General features: G+C 42.3%; 3 protein-coding genes across 3 annotated transcripts; 2 read left to right on the top strand and 1 right to left on the bottom strand.

The window, feature by feature from the left end:
• Window positions 1-678: 678 nt before the first annotated feature.
• INS49_012755 (uncharacterized protein) lies at window positions 679-4,039 on the top strand (the record flags this gene model as incomplete). Its single annotated transcript, XM_043173457.1, has 6 exons — window positions 679-858; window positions 936-1,020; window positions 1,086-1,207; window positions 1,267-1,362; window positions 1,406-2,867; window positions 2,928-4,039. 6 exons carry the CDS (start codon window positions 679-681, stop codon window positions 4,037-4,039), a joined length of 3,057 nt encoding a protein of 1,018 aa, XP_043022754.1.
• A 998-nt stretch (window positions 4,040-5,037) lies between these two features.
• On the top strand, window positions 5,038-7,590 carry INS49_012754 (uncharacterized protein; the record flags this gene model as incomplete). Its single annotated transcript, XM_043173456.1, has 4 exons — window positions 5,038-5,052; window positions 5,118-5,999; window positions 6,436-6,806; window positions 7,155-7,590. The coding sequence occupies 4 exons, from the start codon at window positions 5,038-5,040 to the stop codon at window positions 7,588-7,590; spliced, it is 1,704 nt and encodes a 567-aa protein (XP_043022753.1).
• Window positions 7,591-7,801: 211 nt separating this feature from the next.
• INS49_012753 (uncharacterized protein) lies at window positions 7,802-8,776 on the bottom strand (the record flags this gene model as incomplete). The annotated part of the gene is made up of 5 exons (XM_043173455.1): window positions 7,802-8,168; window positions 8,244-8,421; window positions 8,499-8,554; window positions 8,605-8,647; window positions 8,716-8,776. 5 exons carry the CDS (start codon window positions 8,774-8,776, stop codon window positions 7,802-7,804), a joined length of 705 nt encoding a protein of 234 aa, XP_043022752.1.
• Between the last annotated feature and the right edge of the window lie 5,586 nt (window positions 8,777-14,362).

Raw genomic sequence — 14,362 nt, 5'->3', positions numbered from 1 at the left:
GTTCTCGCCATGGCCATACCCATGTGGCATTGGAGACTCTGGTAAGCAGCAGCATCGACCACTGTCCCATCTCGCCACAACTGGACAACAGCCCGACTCCCTCCGCCAGATTGCATTCACCAACCGGCTGCTGCATCACCACCCATCCCTTCTTGCCTGCCACGTCTAGTCTAATCTTTCTGTTCACCTTCCAACCCTTGCACCATCTCCTCGTCTTGGTGATTAAATTGCGGCGAATCTGTGTCTTCTGCAAAGGCCTGGGCTCTGCTTTCATTGGAGTTCATTGTTATACAGACTACTCTTCATTACAAAAGGAAGAAGGTTCTCGCCTACGATACAACAGGTCGCCAGCCCTGTGAAGTTGTGGCCTGAGGCGCCAATCCCCAGCCGCGAGCAGGCAAGTCAGTCAGTCGCCTGGTGACGCGACGCGCGACCTGTGGACCCACAACACTTTACAGTGGCAGCAGTAGCGTCTGGCCGCTAAGCTAAGGCAAGGCAAGCACGGGCAGACAGCTCCTCCTGCAAGTCTCACCTCGTCTTCGTCCTCGTCGACCGCAATCTTTCCTCGCGACGATCTCCTCCCCAACTCCATCGCAGCACCACCTGCTGCTCCATCCATCTTCTGACTTCTGACACCTGCATCAATCGCGGCGGCATCCGCAATCGCGTGCAGTCACAATGTCGGAGGCCATCAAGATCGACAACAAGCTCTTCCAAGAGCGCATCTCCCACTTCGTCAATGCCTGGAAGGCCGACAAGCGATCTGGAGATGCCCTCTTCGGAGGCGCCTCCTCCATCATCATCATGATGGGCAAGATGGAGGAGGCCCAGGGCTTCCAAAAGAACAACGCCATGCACGTACGTCTTGTGCCCTCGTCGCCCTCTCCCCTCTTGCCCGCTCTGGGCTTGCCAAGCTAATTGTTGCATTTCTACAGTTCTGGCTGCTAGGCTACGAGTTCCCCACCACCCTGATGCTCTTCACCCCAGAGACCCTGTACATCCTGACCACCCAGAAGAAAGGTGTGCTTTCCCAACGCGACATCACGAAAATGAGTGACCGAGCGAGACCTGACCACAGATAATAGCCAAATACCTCGACCAGATCAAGGGTGACAAATTTCCTGTGGAGGTGCTTGTGCGGGGCAAGGATGCAGAAGAGAACAAAAAGCTCTTCGTCAAGGTCGCCGAGATCATCAAGAAGGCTGGCGTGAGTTCTGGCCAGTTCAGAATCGCCCGTTGCATCTGCTGACAAGACTGGCTCTACAGAACAAAGTTGGCGTCATCTCGAAAGATGCCTCCCGAGGTCCCTTCGTTGATGAGTGGAAGGCGGTATTTTCTGAGGACTGCAAGGACGTGGAAGAGGTCGATATCACCTCTGCTGTCTACGGCGGCCTTCTCAACCAAGGACGAGATCGAACTTCGTGCAGTTAGGAACTCGTCCAAGGCCTGCGTCGCCTTGATGCATTCCTACTTCCTGGATGAGATGTCCACGATCCTTGATCAGGAGAAGAAGGTCAAACACCGTGTTCTGGCCGACAAGGTGGATAGCAAGCTTGATGACGAAAAGTTTTGGAAGTCCGTCAAGCTACCGTCCGGCAAACTTGCGTCAGACTTCGATTCTACCCAACTCGACTGGACCATCGGCCCAGTCGTGTATAGCGGCGGAAAATTCGATCTCAAGATGCAGGCGGAGTCCAGCGAGGAAAACCTCCATCCGGGCGTCATCGTTGCCGGTATGGGTCTTAGGTACAGGTCCTACTGTTCCAGTATTGCCCGGACGTACATGGTGGACCCAAACAAGACGCAAGAGTCCAACTACAAATTCCTTCTTACGGTCCATAATCTCATTCTGAAGGAGATTCGAGACGGGGCCGTGGCGAAGGATGTCTACAACAAAGCTCTCAGCTACGTTCGGAGCAAGAAGCCGGAGCTTGAGAAGCACTTTGTGAAGAACGTCGGATACGGCATCGGACTCGAGAACAAGGATCCGACCCTGGTCTTGAATGGCAAGAACGGCCGTGCTCTGAAGGACGGGATGACCCTCTGCGTTTCCACCGGCTTCCAAGATCTCGAGAACCCTCAGCCACAGGACAAGAACAGCAAGATCTACTCCTTGATCGTAACGGACACCATCCGAGTTACTGCCGAGGGTACGGTCAACTTCACCGGGGAGGCTGCTGCTGATCCTGACTCGACGTCGTTCTTTTTCAAGGATGACGAGGAACAGCAGCCGGCACCGAAGAAGGAGAAGAAGGACTCGCGCGTTGGCGCCGTCGCTGCCAAGAACATCACCAGCTCTCGTCTGCGGTCAGGCCGCGGCCACGACAAAGATGAAGAGGCTGAGAACAGGCGCAAGGAGCATCAAAAGGAATTGGCTTCGAAGAAACAAAAGGAGGGCATGGCGCGCTTTGCTGAGTCTACAACTGACCCGAACGGAGGCGAGGCCAAGAAGTTCAAGCGCTTCGAGTCGTACAAGCGTGACAACCAGTTCCCAGCTAAGGTCCGCGATATGGGCATTGTTGTCGACCAGAAGAACTCGACCGTCGTCCTCCCTGTGATGGGTCGCCCGGTTCCATTCCACATCCAGACAATCAAGAACGCGAGCAAGAGCGACGAGGGCGAGTGGTCTTTCCTTCGCATCAACTTCCTGTCGCCGGGTCAAGGAGTTGGCAGGAAAGATGACCAGCCCTTTGAGGATGCGTCCGCTCATTTTGTCCGAAGTCTTACTTTCCGTTCGACGGATGGTGACCGGTACACTGAGATAGCGAACCAGATCTCCAACATGAAACGAGATTTGACCAAGAAGGAGCAGGAAAAGAAAGACATGGAAGATGTTGTCGAGCAGGACAAGCTCGTCGAGATTAGAAGTAGGTCCACCTTTCCTGCCAGAGCTGATGAGTGTACATGTACTAAACTATTTCCCCCAGACCGTCGCCCGGCCGTCTTGGATAACGTCTTCTTGCGACCGGCAATGGAGGGCAAGCGTGTTCCTGGCAAGGTCGAGATACACCAGAACGGTATCCGATACCAGTCCCCGCTCAACCCCCATCAGAGAGTCGACATCCTCTTCTCCAACGTCCGCCATCTGTTCTTTCAGCCCTGCGAGCACGAGCTTATTGTTATTATCCATATCTATCTCAAGGACCCGATCATTGTTGGCAACAAGAAGAAGACGAGGGATGTCCAGTTCTACCGGGAGGCCACTGACATTCAGTTCGACGAGACGGGCAACCGCAAGCGCAAGTATCGATATGGTGACGAAGATGAATTCGAGGCAGAACAAGAGGAGCGCCGCCGACGCGCGGAGCTGGACCGTCTGTTCAAGGGTTTCGCCGAGAAGATTGCTGAAGCTGGACGGAACGAGAATATCGAGGTCGACATGCCCATAAGGGATCTCGGATTCCACGGTGTTCCGTTCCGCAGCAACGTCTACATCCAGCCAACCACGGAGTGTCTGATCCAACTTACGGAGCCACCATTCATGGTCATCACCCTGGAGGACATCGAGGTCGCACATCTTGAGAGAGTCCAATTCGGCCTAAAGAACTTTGACCTTGTCTTCGTCTTCAAAGACTTCACAAGACCGCCCTACCACATCAACACGATCCCGGTGGAGTCACTGGAGGACGTCAAGGATTTCCTCGACTCCTCGGACATTGCATTCACCGAGGGTCCGTTGAACCTTAACTGGCCAACTATCATGAAGACGGTCACTGCCGATACACACCAATTCTTCGCTGACGGTGGCTGGTCGTTCCTTGCGAATGACAGTGACGATGAGAACGGCGAGGACGAGGAGGAGCAAGAGAGCAACTTCGAGATTGATGATAGCGAGCTTGAGGACGCCTCCGAATCCAGCGAAGAGGATTCGGACTTCGACTCCAACGCTTCCGCCGAGGCTAGTGACGAGGAGGCCAGCGACGAGGACGAGGGCGAAGATTGGGATGAGCTGGAGCGGAAGGCCAAGAAGCGAGACCGCGAAAACGCCGCTGAGGAAGACGAGTCGCGCGGCAAGAAGACGAAGAAGCAGAGGCGTTGAGCTGGCGGAGCTGGCGTTGACAAGGCAGTGGCTCGCCATACAGGTTGGAGTGGTACCGACTGACGTGCTCTGCCTGCTTCTGGCAGTGATTTCTCGAGGCTGACACCGATTGTTTTTCTTAATTGAGTCAGGGAAGGAGACAGTCTTTTTGAGTGTGTAGGACTACGTGAAAGCTCACCTGCAACTTGGCGCGATTCCGAGAGAGCATACTACTTACTGTGCACTGTGACTTGAGGACAATCTTGGGTTTATGCACTTCGAAAATGGGCTGGGATAAACATTCTGGCCCTGCGGTCTGAGGGAGGAAGGAAGAAAAAGAATCAACATGGCAGTGTTCTTCAGCAGAAGGTAGTCTAATTCAGGAACGATGGCAGACCATGACTCCGCAGTGCCATGCATGCAGTAAGGCTTCTTTGACGTCAGCCTCGTCAAGCTCGTTACCCAATCATGCCCAAAAGCTGGAGCAAATTCGCATCGTCCAGCAACTGTCATCTCGCTGACTGCTACAAGTCTTTGGAGGCTATACAAGCTCTACCAAATGTTCAAAATTGGCATGGGTGTACTCTAGGAAATAAGGTGAGACTGGCTTGGTCGAAGCTGATCGGAGTGGTGGTTGAAGGCTGCTGATTAAGCATGGTCGTCATCGAAACCGAGAGAGTGACCTGGCCGTAGTACCGTAACCGCCATCTTGTAACCTCGATTATCATCAACGTAGCTGGTGATGGCACTACGTCGGGATTGATAAGAAGATGGAATGTCCTGATCATTCTTTTTGGCATCGGCGAACGAGGAGCAGCTCGCCGCGGGTGGCCAGCCCCCACATCTTCGTCCAACAAGCAGGCAGTCGCATAGGCAGCTCTGCTCTGGATACCTTGACCACGTTGGAGCCGATCTTTCAGTGCGCGCCGCCAGATCGGATTAGTTTTACGCTCAAGGACGATTGATCAAACATTAGATATCGCCTGCACAAGAGAAGAGCTACAACATCTTCTGGGGAAATGGCACCACCATCGGTCAGTTTCACCCACACGGGACCACATGCACCAGACGAACAATGACTTGGCTAAATCATGTCCAGACACCAGCCCAATCGCGATTCTTGCCCCCCAAGAAGGGCCAGCAGCCTCAGACAGGGAGGCAAGTGCCTCTGTCCCTGCACAACGGCCCGCGCCAATTCGCCTCGACCCCGCGGTTCAACACCTCCGCAACGCCCAGGCCAGTCTCTCAACAGCAGCCACCGCCCTTTTCAACGCCGCTGCCATCTTCGGCTAGGCCTCGTGCTACGCAGCATGAGCCCCTGAGCGACGTGATTGACACCTCTCCCATATCCCCAGATGCGGACGAAGATGGTGACGAGCACCGCACCCGGCTCGATGAGTCCATAGAGGTCGACTCGCTGTCGGCCTCCAGGTCTCCGTCTCGCCATTTCCAGACGAGCAGGCCAGCAAAGCGCCGGCGGGTCTCTCTGTCCCCGGAGATAGATGCCAGCCCTGATGAATACCAACGCGATGCACCCATGGAGGATGACGAACAACCAGAGGTCTCAAGCACACCTGTGTTTGATGACAGGATCGCGGTCCAATCTTCTTTCGACCGCGAGAAGTCCACGGCGGACTCTCAACCGCAATCGCCTCGGGCGGCAGAAGAGCAACCTCCTCGCCATCCAACATTCCACAACGCGCCGCGTTTCAAGACAGCCGAAATTACTGCAGAAGTCCAGCAGCGTCCACTACCTGAGGCCTTCTCCCCCCAGCGCCGCGGCGCCAAATACGTCGCCGGTGGCCTTGCAGCTGAAGTGCGCGACTGGCTCGTTCAGGTCAAGGGCGCTTCTGAGTATGACAGACCTGCCGGGTCTAGCATTGACGTGGTCGCTGACGACGCCATGTCAGCCCCTGGCATGCACGTCATTGCCGCTCGGCGACTCGATACTGCAGTCGAGGATGAGAGCATCCCTGGGAAGGTGTTACTCGCTGGGGATGGTCGCGTGACCGGACTCCGTGGCAGGAGCGCTGTTAATCGCGGCGGAGCGGTCTCGATGTCCCAGCCCATGTGGGATATCACTCTGGATGACCTGGGCCAATTTGCAGTGGCGTGTGATTGGGAGGCTCTGGGAAGGTGATACTGGTGCTTCAGACTTGCCAGTCCTCTTCCGAGCGGAAAGGAAGGTCCGAATCCGCTGCCTTCGACCATTGATTGGTCAACTCCAAGCAAGGGGAAGGTGCGTGTTGTTTTGAAAGGAAAGTCGTCTGGGCTTTTGCTGTGGAGGAAGGACAGCGATGTTGCTGCTGCATGATGTTGACACCACGAGCGATGAACGCTCGTCTACATAAGCCCAACTTCACTGAAACGAAAGCACCTACACACCTAAAATCCAATGTCGACAGTTCTTGTAACAGATGTTCAAAATGAGCAAATCATACCCCGATCACGAGGATGGAGGCTCTGACAGGTACGAACGCCTAGAGGAGCTTCTTCGACAGACACTCACGCTCGCCGGCGAGATCGCCGAGGATGAGGGATGCCCCCTGCCAGACGAGTGCATCATTGTGCGAAGGAGGTCAAATTCCGATGCTACAGGAGGACACCGACAAGATATCCGCTCTAGGCTGCTCAAAAGGAGGAAGGCTTTGAAGTTCGACGAGAGCGAAGACAGCCAGAGCCAAAGCCAGAGCCCAGCATCCTCGGTCCAAGAACCTTTCTCGCCCGGGTCTCTCGCAGTCAGCCTTGATGCCGTTGTGGAGAAAGGAAAGACATCGGATAACGACTTGTGTGTTCTTGACAATGCGCCAGGCAGTTCTGCCGTTGCCCGCTTTGCAGAGCTACCGAGCAATAGGAGTAGTCTTTTATCAACTGACGAGGTCCAGCATGGCTTGGCAGCCCAAACTTCGTTGCCTCAACTCCTGTCCAACGCAAATGCACCCAAAAGACTGCTGCGCCCATCTCTCCAACAAAAGAATACCAGTATGATTGTGCACAGTGGTCAGGAGTCACTAGTGGAAGCGTCAACGGAAACCCGTGTGCCTCAGCAGAATGCAGAAAATCCGAGACATGACCAGTCAGGAAGATGCAGGACACCCGTCCATGAGTCACCGCAGCGCTCACCTGCTCGTTCCAGAACCCCCAAATCTCACCAAAATTCGGATGCCGTCCTGAAGAGGCCGCAGAAGATCGAGGACGAGCGTTTGAAAGGCGAAACTACGGCACCGAATCAACCTTCGCCCCCGAAGTGGCACATCAGGATCATTCCCGTCGCCTCGAGCCGAGACTCGGGCAGCCCGGCTCCATCCTCGCCCACTCTTATGAAACTCGAGGCAATCTTCCCGCTTAAGGCCTCCGCCGAAGGCAACGCCACATCCTCACTGGCGTGCAGCGGAGAGACTTCGTACATCATCATCGGCAGGCCGCCGATGATTGATTCTTCACCGGAAAGCTCCCATCCCCAAGCCGACGAAGAAGACATCCTCGTTGCCCAGGAAAAGTCTCTGCAGGAGTTCATCCATGAGTGGCAACATGATGCCGAGTCGCCAGGCGTGGAGGAAAGGAGATTGTGAACTCAGTCCTGTATTTCAGGTACCGCGTCTAGCTGAGCCCTAACGTCAAAGAAGCATGATACCAAATCTGGTTTGATGTGCGCACAGATGATGTAACTTTGTGTCGTGACGCCGTCATCAACAGCGGGGCTCCCTTCTTTATGAGAACCCCTTGCATCCAGCTCTAGCTCAACGCCTGCCCTGCCCTGTCCGCTCTCGGCACCCGTCGCGCTCAGTCAAGCAACCTAGCCAAGCCCAGCCCGTCGAACAGCGGCACGAGGAACGCCTCGAGCCGCGGCTCGGCCACGAGCTTGTCGTTGAACTCGTGCAGCGCCGCGTTAAGCTCCCGGACGCGCTGCTCGCCGAAGTGCGCCACACCTTCCACGTAGTTCGGGTTCGACGGCGTGGGGTCGGCGACGGTGGCCTGCTGCAGCACATTGTCTGCCACGATGAGCCCGCCGGCCTTGAGGAGCCGGCGCCCCGGGGGGCTGCCTGGCGCTGACTTTGACAGGATCAGCTCCAGGTACTTGGGGTAGGCGTCCTTGTTCGCGTCGAGGAAGATCAGGTCGAAGGGCTCTGATGACTCTAGGGAGGCGAGGCTGGAGAGAGCCGATCGTCAGCACATTCTGGCCGGTGACTTGAGTGAAGGGGGGTGGGGGAGGGGCTGCGCGTACGATTCCACTGCGTCGCCGATCTTGATGTCGACATTCTCGACGCCGTTGTCCTTGAAGGCCTTGCCCGCCATGCGGGCGTACTTCTCGCTGAGCTCCAGCCCGACCACCTGCCCGTCCTTGCCCACCCCATGAGACCAGGCCATGGCGCTGAAGCCTATGTAGACTCCAATCTCAAGAACTATATAAGCCCAGTAGTCAGCCAACTGGAAAAGTGCAATAGGGGACGGGAAAAAGCACTTGTTCAAAGAGACATACCTCGCTTCGCGCCCACCAGCCTCGACAGGAAGACCAGCGCTTGTGCCTCATAGGTGCTGATCAGATACCTGGGGACCTCTGTGTTGTTGCAACCCACTCATGATACTTGAGAAGCCAGTCCGGCAGGTTAGTCGACTTGGAGATGGAGTCTGGATTCTCGTGAGTATCGCGCACATGAAACCTCACCAGTGTGTGCCTGTGAAAGCCAGCCACTTACAGTCCAATACCTTGGCGGACGTCTCCGGGTTTGGGTAGAGCTTGGCCACGTTCTCCTGCATTTTGTTCCTGATTTAATTTCTAGTATTTAATTCTTTTAAGAAATCGATCGGCACACGACAATGTTGAAGCTGCTGCTTCAATTCTGCATGGGCCCAGAGCGCATATCCGACTTTAAATAATGTCTCTGACACTCGGGGAAGTGGTGGGCCGCCCTAAATCCTGACACCCTTTCAGTGACAAGCACGTCAGGCCTGCGAAGCTTCTAGTCTGAGTGACCAAGAAGACATCCGAGGAATCACAGAACAGGAACTCGGTCACTGCCGATCAGTGCTTCGGATATCCGAGCTCGTGGGACAAGCTCGTGGGCACACCAGGCGCTCCTCCGAGCTTGTCTCCGAGCTAGAGAGGCCGGCTTGCGGGGCCGAACGCGGCTGGTGAACCCGGTAGCCAGACCGCCCTCCACCCGGCCCTCCACTCGGCTTGTCTGGCCATGCGATTCAACCTCTCAGATCAGCCCGCCAAACAAGGACCGGCCGCCTGCAGATGTTTGCGGTCGGTATTATTCTTGTCATGCTTAAGTCCTGCTCCGTGTGCCATGAACAAGCCGTACACGAAATCAGTGGTTGTCATCATTATGCAGCAAAAAAGACATATCTGATGATGTGTCATGTTGCACTGTTTTGAGCATGCAGAAACGGCGGCTCTGTCAATTTATCACGGAGGGAAACGGAATAAAATGTATTTTAGATAAGTTATAAAGATAGGTCAACCTTGGGTGCTGTCTATGCGTCCGACGGGGAGTATCTAACAAGATTCATCTCTATGTTCAATATATAATAATTATAGATTCACTGTCTAAAGTCATTCCAAAACAATCATCCAGGGGAGACTGTCCTTGTTGGTAGGTCTCTTGTATGTACGATAATTATATAGGAAGTAATTATATATTAATGTTATTCTGCTTAAGTTTTAAAAGGCTATATGCCTTAAAGGGGATAACTAAAGTAGCCTTTAAATATAAGGGTTATACTTATTAATACTTATAGTTTTTCTTTTTTTTAATAAGTATATATAATTTTTATTATAATTAATAATTTTTATTATAATTAGCTTAAAATTATAATTTATTATATATTAAGTATATATAATTTTTATTATAAAAAAGCATTATTAAAAAGGCTTAAAATTATAACTTATAAGGTTTTAAATAAGTTTTAATAATTTTTATTATTATATTACTTTTTAAACTTATAATTATTATTATTATATTATTTCTTAAATATTATACTTATTATTCTTAATACTTAGCTTTTAAGATTGCTTTTTTATAAAAATTATTAATTTTTATATAATAATTTTAATTTTAAATTTCTTTTTTATAAGGGAAATTAATGCTTATAAAGTTAATGCTAAACTTTTTAGCTTATATTTATTTTTATTATATATTTTTATAATATAAATATTATTATTTTTATTTTTATTTTTATTATTAAAATATATTTAATATTGCTTTAAATTAATTTTTTTTAATTACTTTTTATTTTCTTAAAATTAAGCATTATAAGTAGCTTAATTATTTATTATCTTTTTTTCTTGCTTTTTATTATTTTTTTAATCTTTTTAATGGTTATTTTTTGCTTAAATTACTTAAGTAATAATATATATTTTTTAATAAATCTTTTTATATATAGGCCTTATATATACTTATTAATAATTTAATATAAAAAGTTTTAAAGTTAAGTTAGCATAATAATTTAATCTTTTAATAGTTAAATCTTTTTAATTTAATATATATAAAAGATATTTAAAATTAAAATTCTTATTAAGTTATTTATTATAAAAATTATAATAATTTAGCATTTAAGATAATAATTATTTTAATAATTTTTATTATTAAAAATATTATATAGTTTTATATTAAAAGTTTTAATGCTTTTAATATAAATATATAGCTTTTTAATTATATTATTAAAAAATATTTATTTATTTTAATATTAAAAGTTATTAATAATTTAAATAATAGTTATTATAATAATATTATTTAAGAAAAGTATTTTAACTTAGGTTATAATTATAGCCTTTAGCTTATTAATTTTAATAATTTTATAAAAGTTAATTTTAATAAGCAGTTTACTTTTTTTAATATTTAATATAAAAGTAAAGTTAAAGGTAGTTTTTGCAATTTTTATTAAGGTTTTATTAGCTTAATTTTAATTATCTTTATTATTAATAATAATTAAATTATTATTAATATTAAATAAATAAAAGTTATTATTTGTGGGAATAATGGGTGTTGTTTGTATGGAGGACTGTTTAAGACTAGGCAGCTTTAACCCGTTAGGATGCCTGGCAGGCAGCAGCCCTGGCGCTGCATATAAAATAGCTAGCATAGTTAGGCCTTCTGCCTTTCTTCCTTTTATAGTTAATAATGATTAACCATTATACTAACTAAACGTTATATTATAATATATAACCTAGCTAATATTAATTAATAGTTATAAAGGTAATTATAAATTAGCAAGGCTTGAAGAAATAACCTTTTAATTATGCTAATTAATATTATTAACATTATAAATTTATATAGCATAGTTTATAATGATAATAATACTTAATGTATAAAGAGGTAATTATTATAATAAGAAATTATAGCGAACTCCCTTACCCTTAATATATGCATATTTATTATGCTTTAAGCAATATTAATAACGACTTTTAAATTTAATAGCTATAATTAAAAGAATTAAATTAATGTTTATTTTTATTAATAATATATTTATTTATATTTTATTATATAAATAAACTTAAAGAAAGGAATTAATTTGCCTCTTAATGGCTAAGTTATAAAAGTAACCCTTAACTTTTTTATTTTTCCCTTAATATTACTTATTTCCCCTTTTTACTACTTTCTTTCCTAAATTAAATATACCTTTATTATTACTTTATTAAAATAATAAGATAGTAAATATAATAAGTAATACTGCCGGTTAAAATGGTCCATTAATATTAATTATAATGAATTATATTCCTATACTTAAAAGCATTATTAAGATATTTAATCCCTTAGTATAAATAAATTCCTTAAGATTTCTTAATAGCAAATAATACTTAAATACCTATATTTAGGGCTAAATTTAAGCTATGGTATATATATTAAGTAATAAGGCATATAAGGCATTTATTAAGGACTTTTATGGCTAAACTAAGCTAATGTTTATGCAAGTTAATAAAGACTTGCTGTGCATTATTAAGAAGACTTTTTAAGTTAAGGGCATTTATATTTAGGAAGTAAATACTTTAAGGGAACTTATATATATTCTTAAAGTATTAAATTATTTTAAATAGCTAGCAAATTAAAAGCGAAAATACTGCATTATATTTAAAATTAATTAAATTTAGAATTATAATTTAAGTATTTATGTTATTCCTAACTTTAATTATGCCTTAATAAAAGATAAGAAACTACTTAATAATAATGATTCTCTTAATCTTAAATTACTTAAATTACTTAGCCTACTTAATAATAATAGTAAAGATAGTGGTAGCCCTTTAAAACCTTTTAATCTATTAAGAAAAGGCAATAACCTTCCTTTAGTTAATAACTTTTATATAGCATATAATTATTATATCCTTTTGCCTTTAATAAAAATAAAGAACTTTTTACTTAACTTAAATATAATAGTTAATTTAAGCAAATATTATTATAAAAATAAAATATTTATTAAAGAATTATATAATATTCTTAATAATAAGATTTTTCTTTTTAATAAAGCTTATGGCAATTTATAAATTTAGCTTTAATAATTTAAGATAGCTTTTTTATATATACTTAAAGAATTAGCAAAGATATATTATACTTAAGTTATTAATTAAAAGAATTTATTTACTTAAGTATATAAGAAACTTAAGAATTGCTTTAATATAAATAATAATTACCATAATTATTTTATAAATTAAAATATTTTAACTTTCTTTATTTTTTAATAAAGGAACTTAAATAAGAATTATATAAATAGTTTTTAAATGCTTATTAATAAGATATAGCTTTGCTATAAAGCACTTAAGTATATTATTTATAAAGATAGCCCTTTATAAAATATAATTTTATAAGTAATATAAGGCATTTTTAAATTTCATTATGCTATTTTAATAATATTAATAAATATTAAGCAACTTTACTTTATCTTATAATAATATATTAAGGCATTAAAAGCTTAAAACCTTATATTATAATATATAATTATAGGAAATAATTAATAAGCTTATAAATAAAGTTATGTTAATAGTTATAATAATTAAAATAATAATAATTTAGCTATTATAAATATTAAAGAGCAATATTATCTTAATAAGTAATATAATAATAATAATTAGCGCTTAAGGTATCCTTAACCTTCTTTTAAGGGTAATGGCTTTTAATTTAATTTCTACTTAAGCTAACTTTATTAATTTAAAGGTAGCGGCTATAATAAAGGACCTTATAAAGGTAGCTATAATAGTAAATATTAGCTTAATAAAGGTAATAATAATAATATATAATATAAAAAGAAAAAGTATTTTATATATTATAAAGAAAGATATTAATTAATAAATTATTTACTTAAAGATTAATAATATATTAAAGCTATATATATTTATATATATAAGGATATTAAATAATAAGTTAATAATAATAAATTTAATATATTCCTTATTAGCTTTAAAGATTTTAATTTTAAAGCTGCCGGCATTATAATAACTTTAGCTATTAATAATAGCGAAAAGAGGCATACTTATTATACCTTTTTAATAAACTAAGCCTTTCTTTATAACTTCTTTAATAGCATAAGCAGTTTTAATATTTATATTAATTTTAAAAACTATTTATTAGCAAAGATATTTATTATTTAAAATTAATACTTTTATTAATAATATTAAGGCATTATGCTAAATATAAGTATAGCAATATTCTTAATAGTTAAATATAAGCAATTTTAAGCTTTACAACGCTAAATATCTTTTATATATTTAAACATTATATAAGCCAGTAAAGTATAAGTATAATTTGGCTTAGGCTTATTTATTAAGTTACTTAATATAATATAAGTTAATACTTTAATAGGACTATTAATGTTTTATATTATAAATAAGCCTACTTTCTTCCTTTTTTATATTTAAAATATAAATAAGAACTCTTTTTTCTTTTAAAATATTATTAATAAGGTAATTTAATAAAAAGATAGGTACTTAAAGAAAACCTTTTTAATTATTTAAAAGTAGGAATACCTATGGATTTTCCTTAATATAGAAAGCAATAATATGCTAGTAATATTTTTAATAAAAATAAAGCTTTAGCAACTTTATTATAAGTTTAAATACCTTTTAATTAACTATTTTTTATATCTTTTTATTAATGCTAATTATAGCAATATTAATCCTTTTATTTTAAAAGTAATTTTTAAGTTTTATTATTATTATTAACTTTATTTCGCGGCATTATAATGTTTTAAGTTTAACCTTTGGGATAATATTAACTTTAATTATAAAATTATTATAAATATTATATATTTGCTTAGTTTGCCCGTTTTATAAATTATTGATTTAGCAACCTTTTTTCAAGCCAGGCGATTTCTTATTTCTCTTTTTATAAAGAATATATAAAAAGTTAT

Source organism: Diaporthe citri, assembly GCF_014595645.1.
Source record: "Diaporthe citri strain NFHF-8-4 chromosome Unknown scaffold_6, whole genome shotgun sequence".
In the NCBI taxonomy this organism is placed as follows: Eukaryota; Fungi; Ascomycota; class Sordariomycetes; order Diaporthales; family Diaporthaceae; genus Diaporthe; species Diaporthe citri.
Note: the sequence above shows the minus strand (reverse complement) of the source record. Positions and strands in the feature narration are given on the sequence as shown.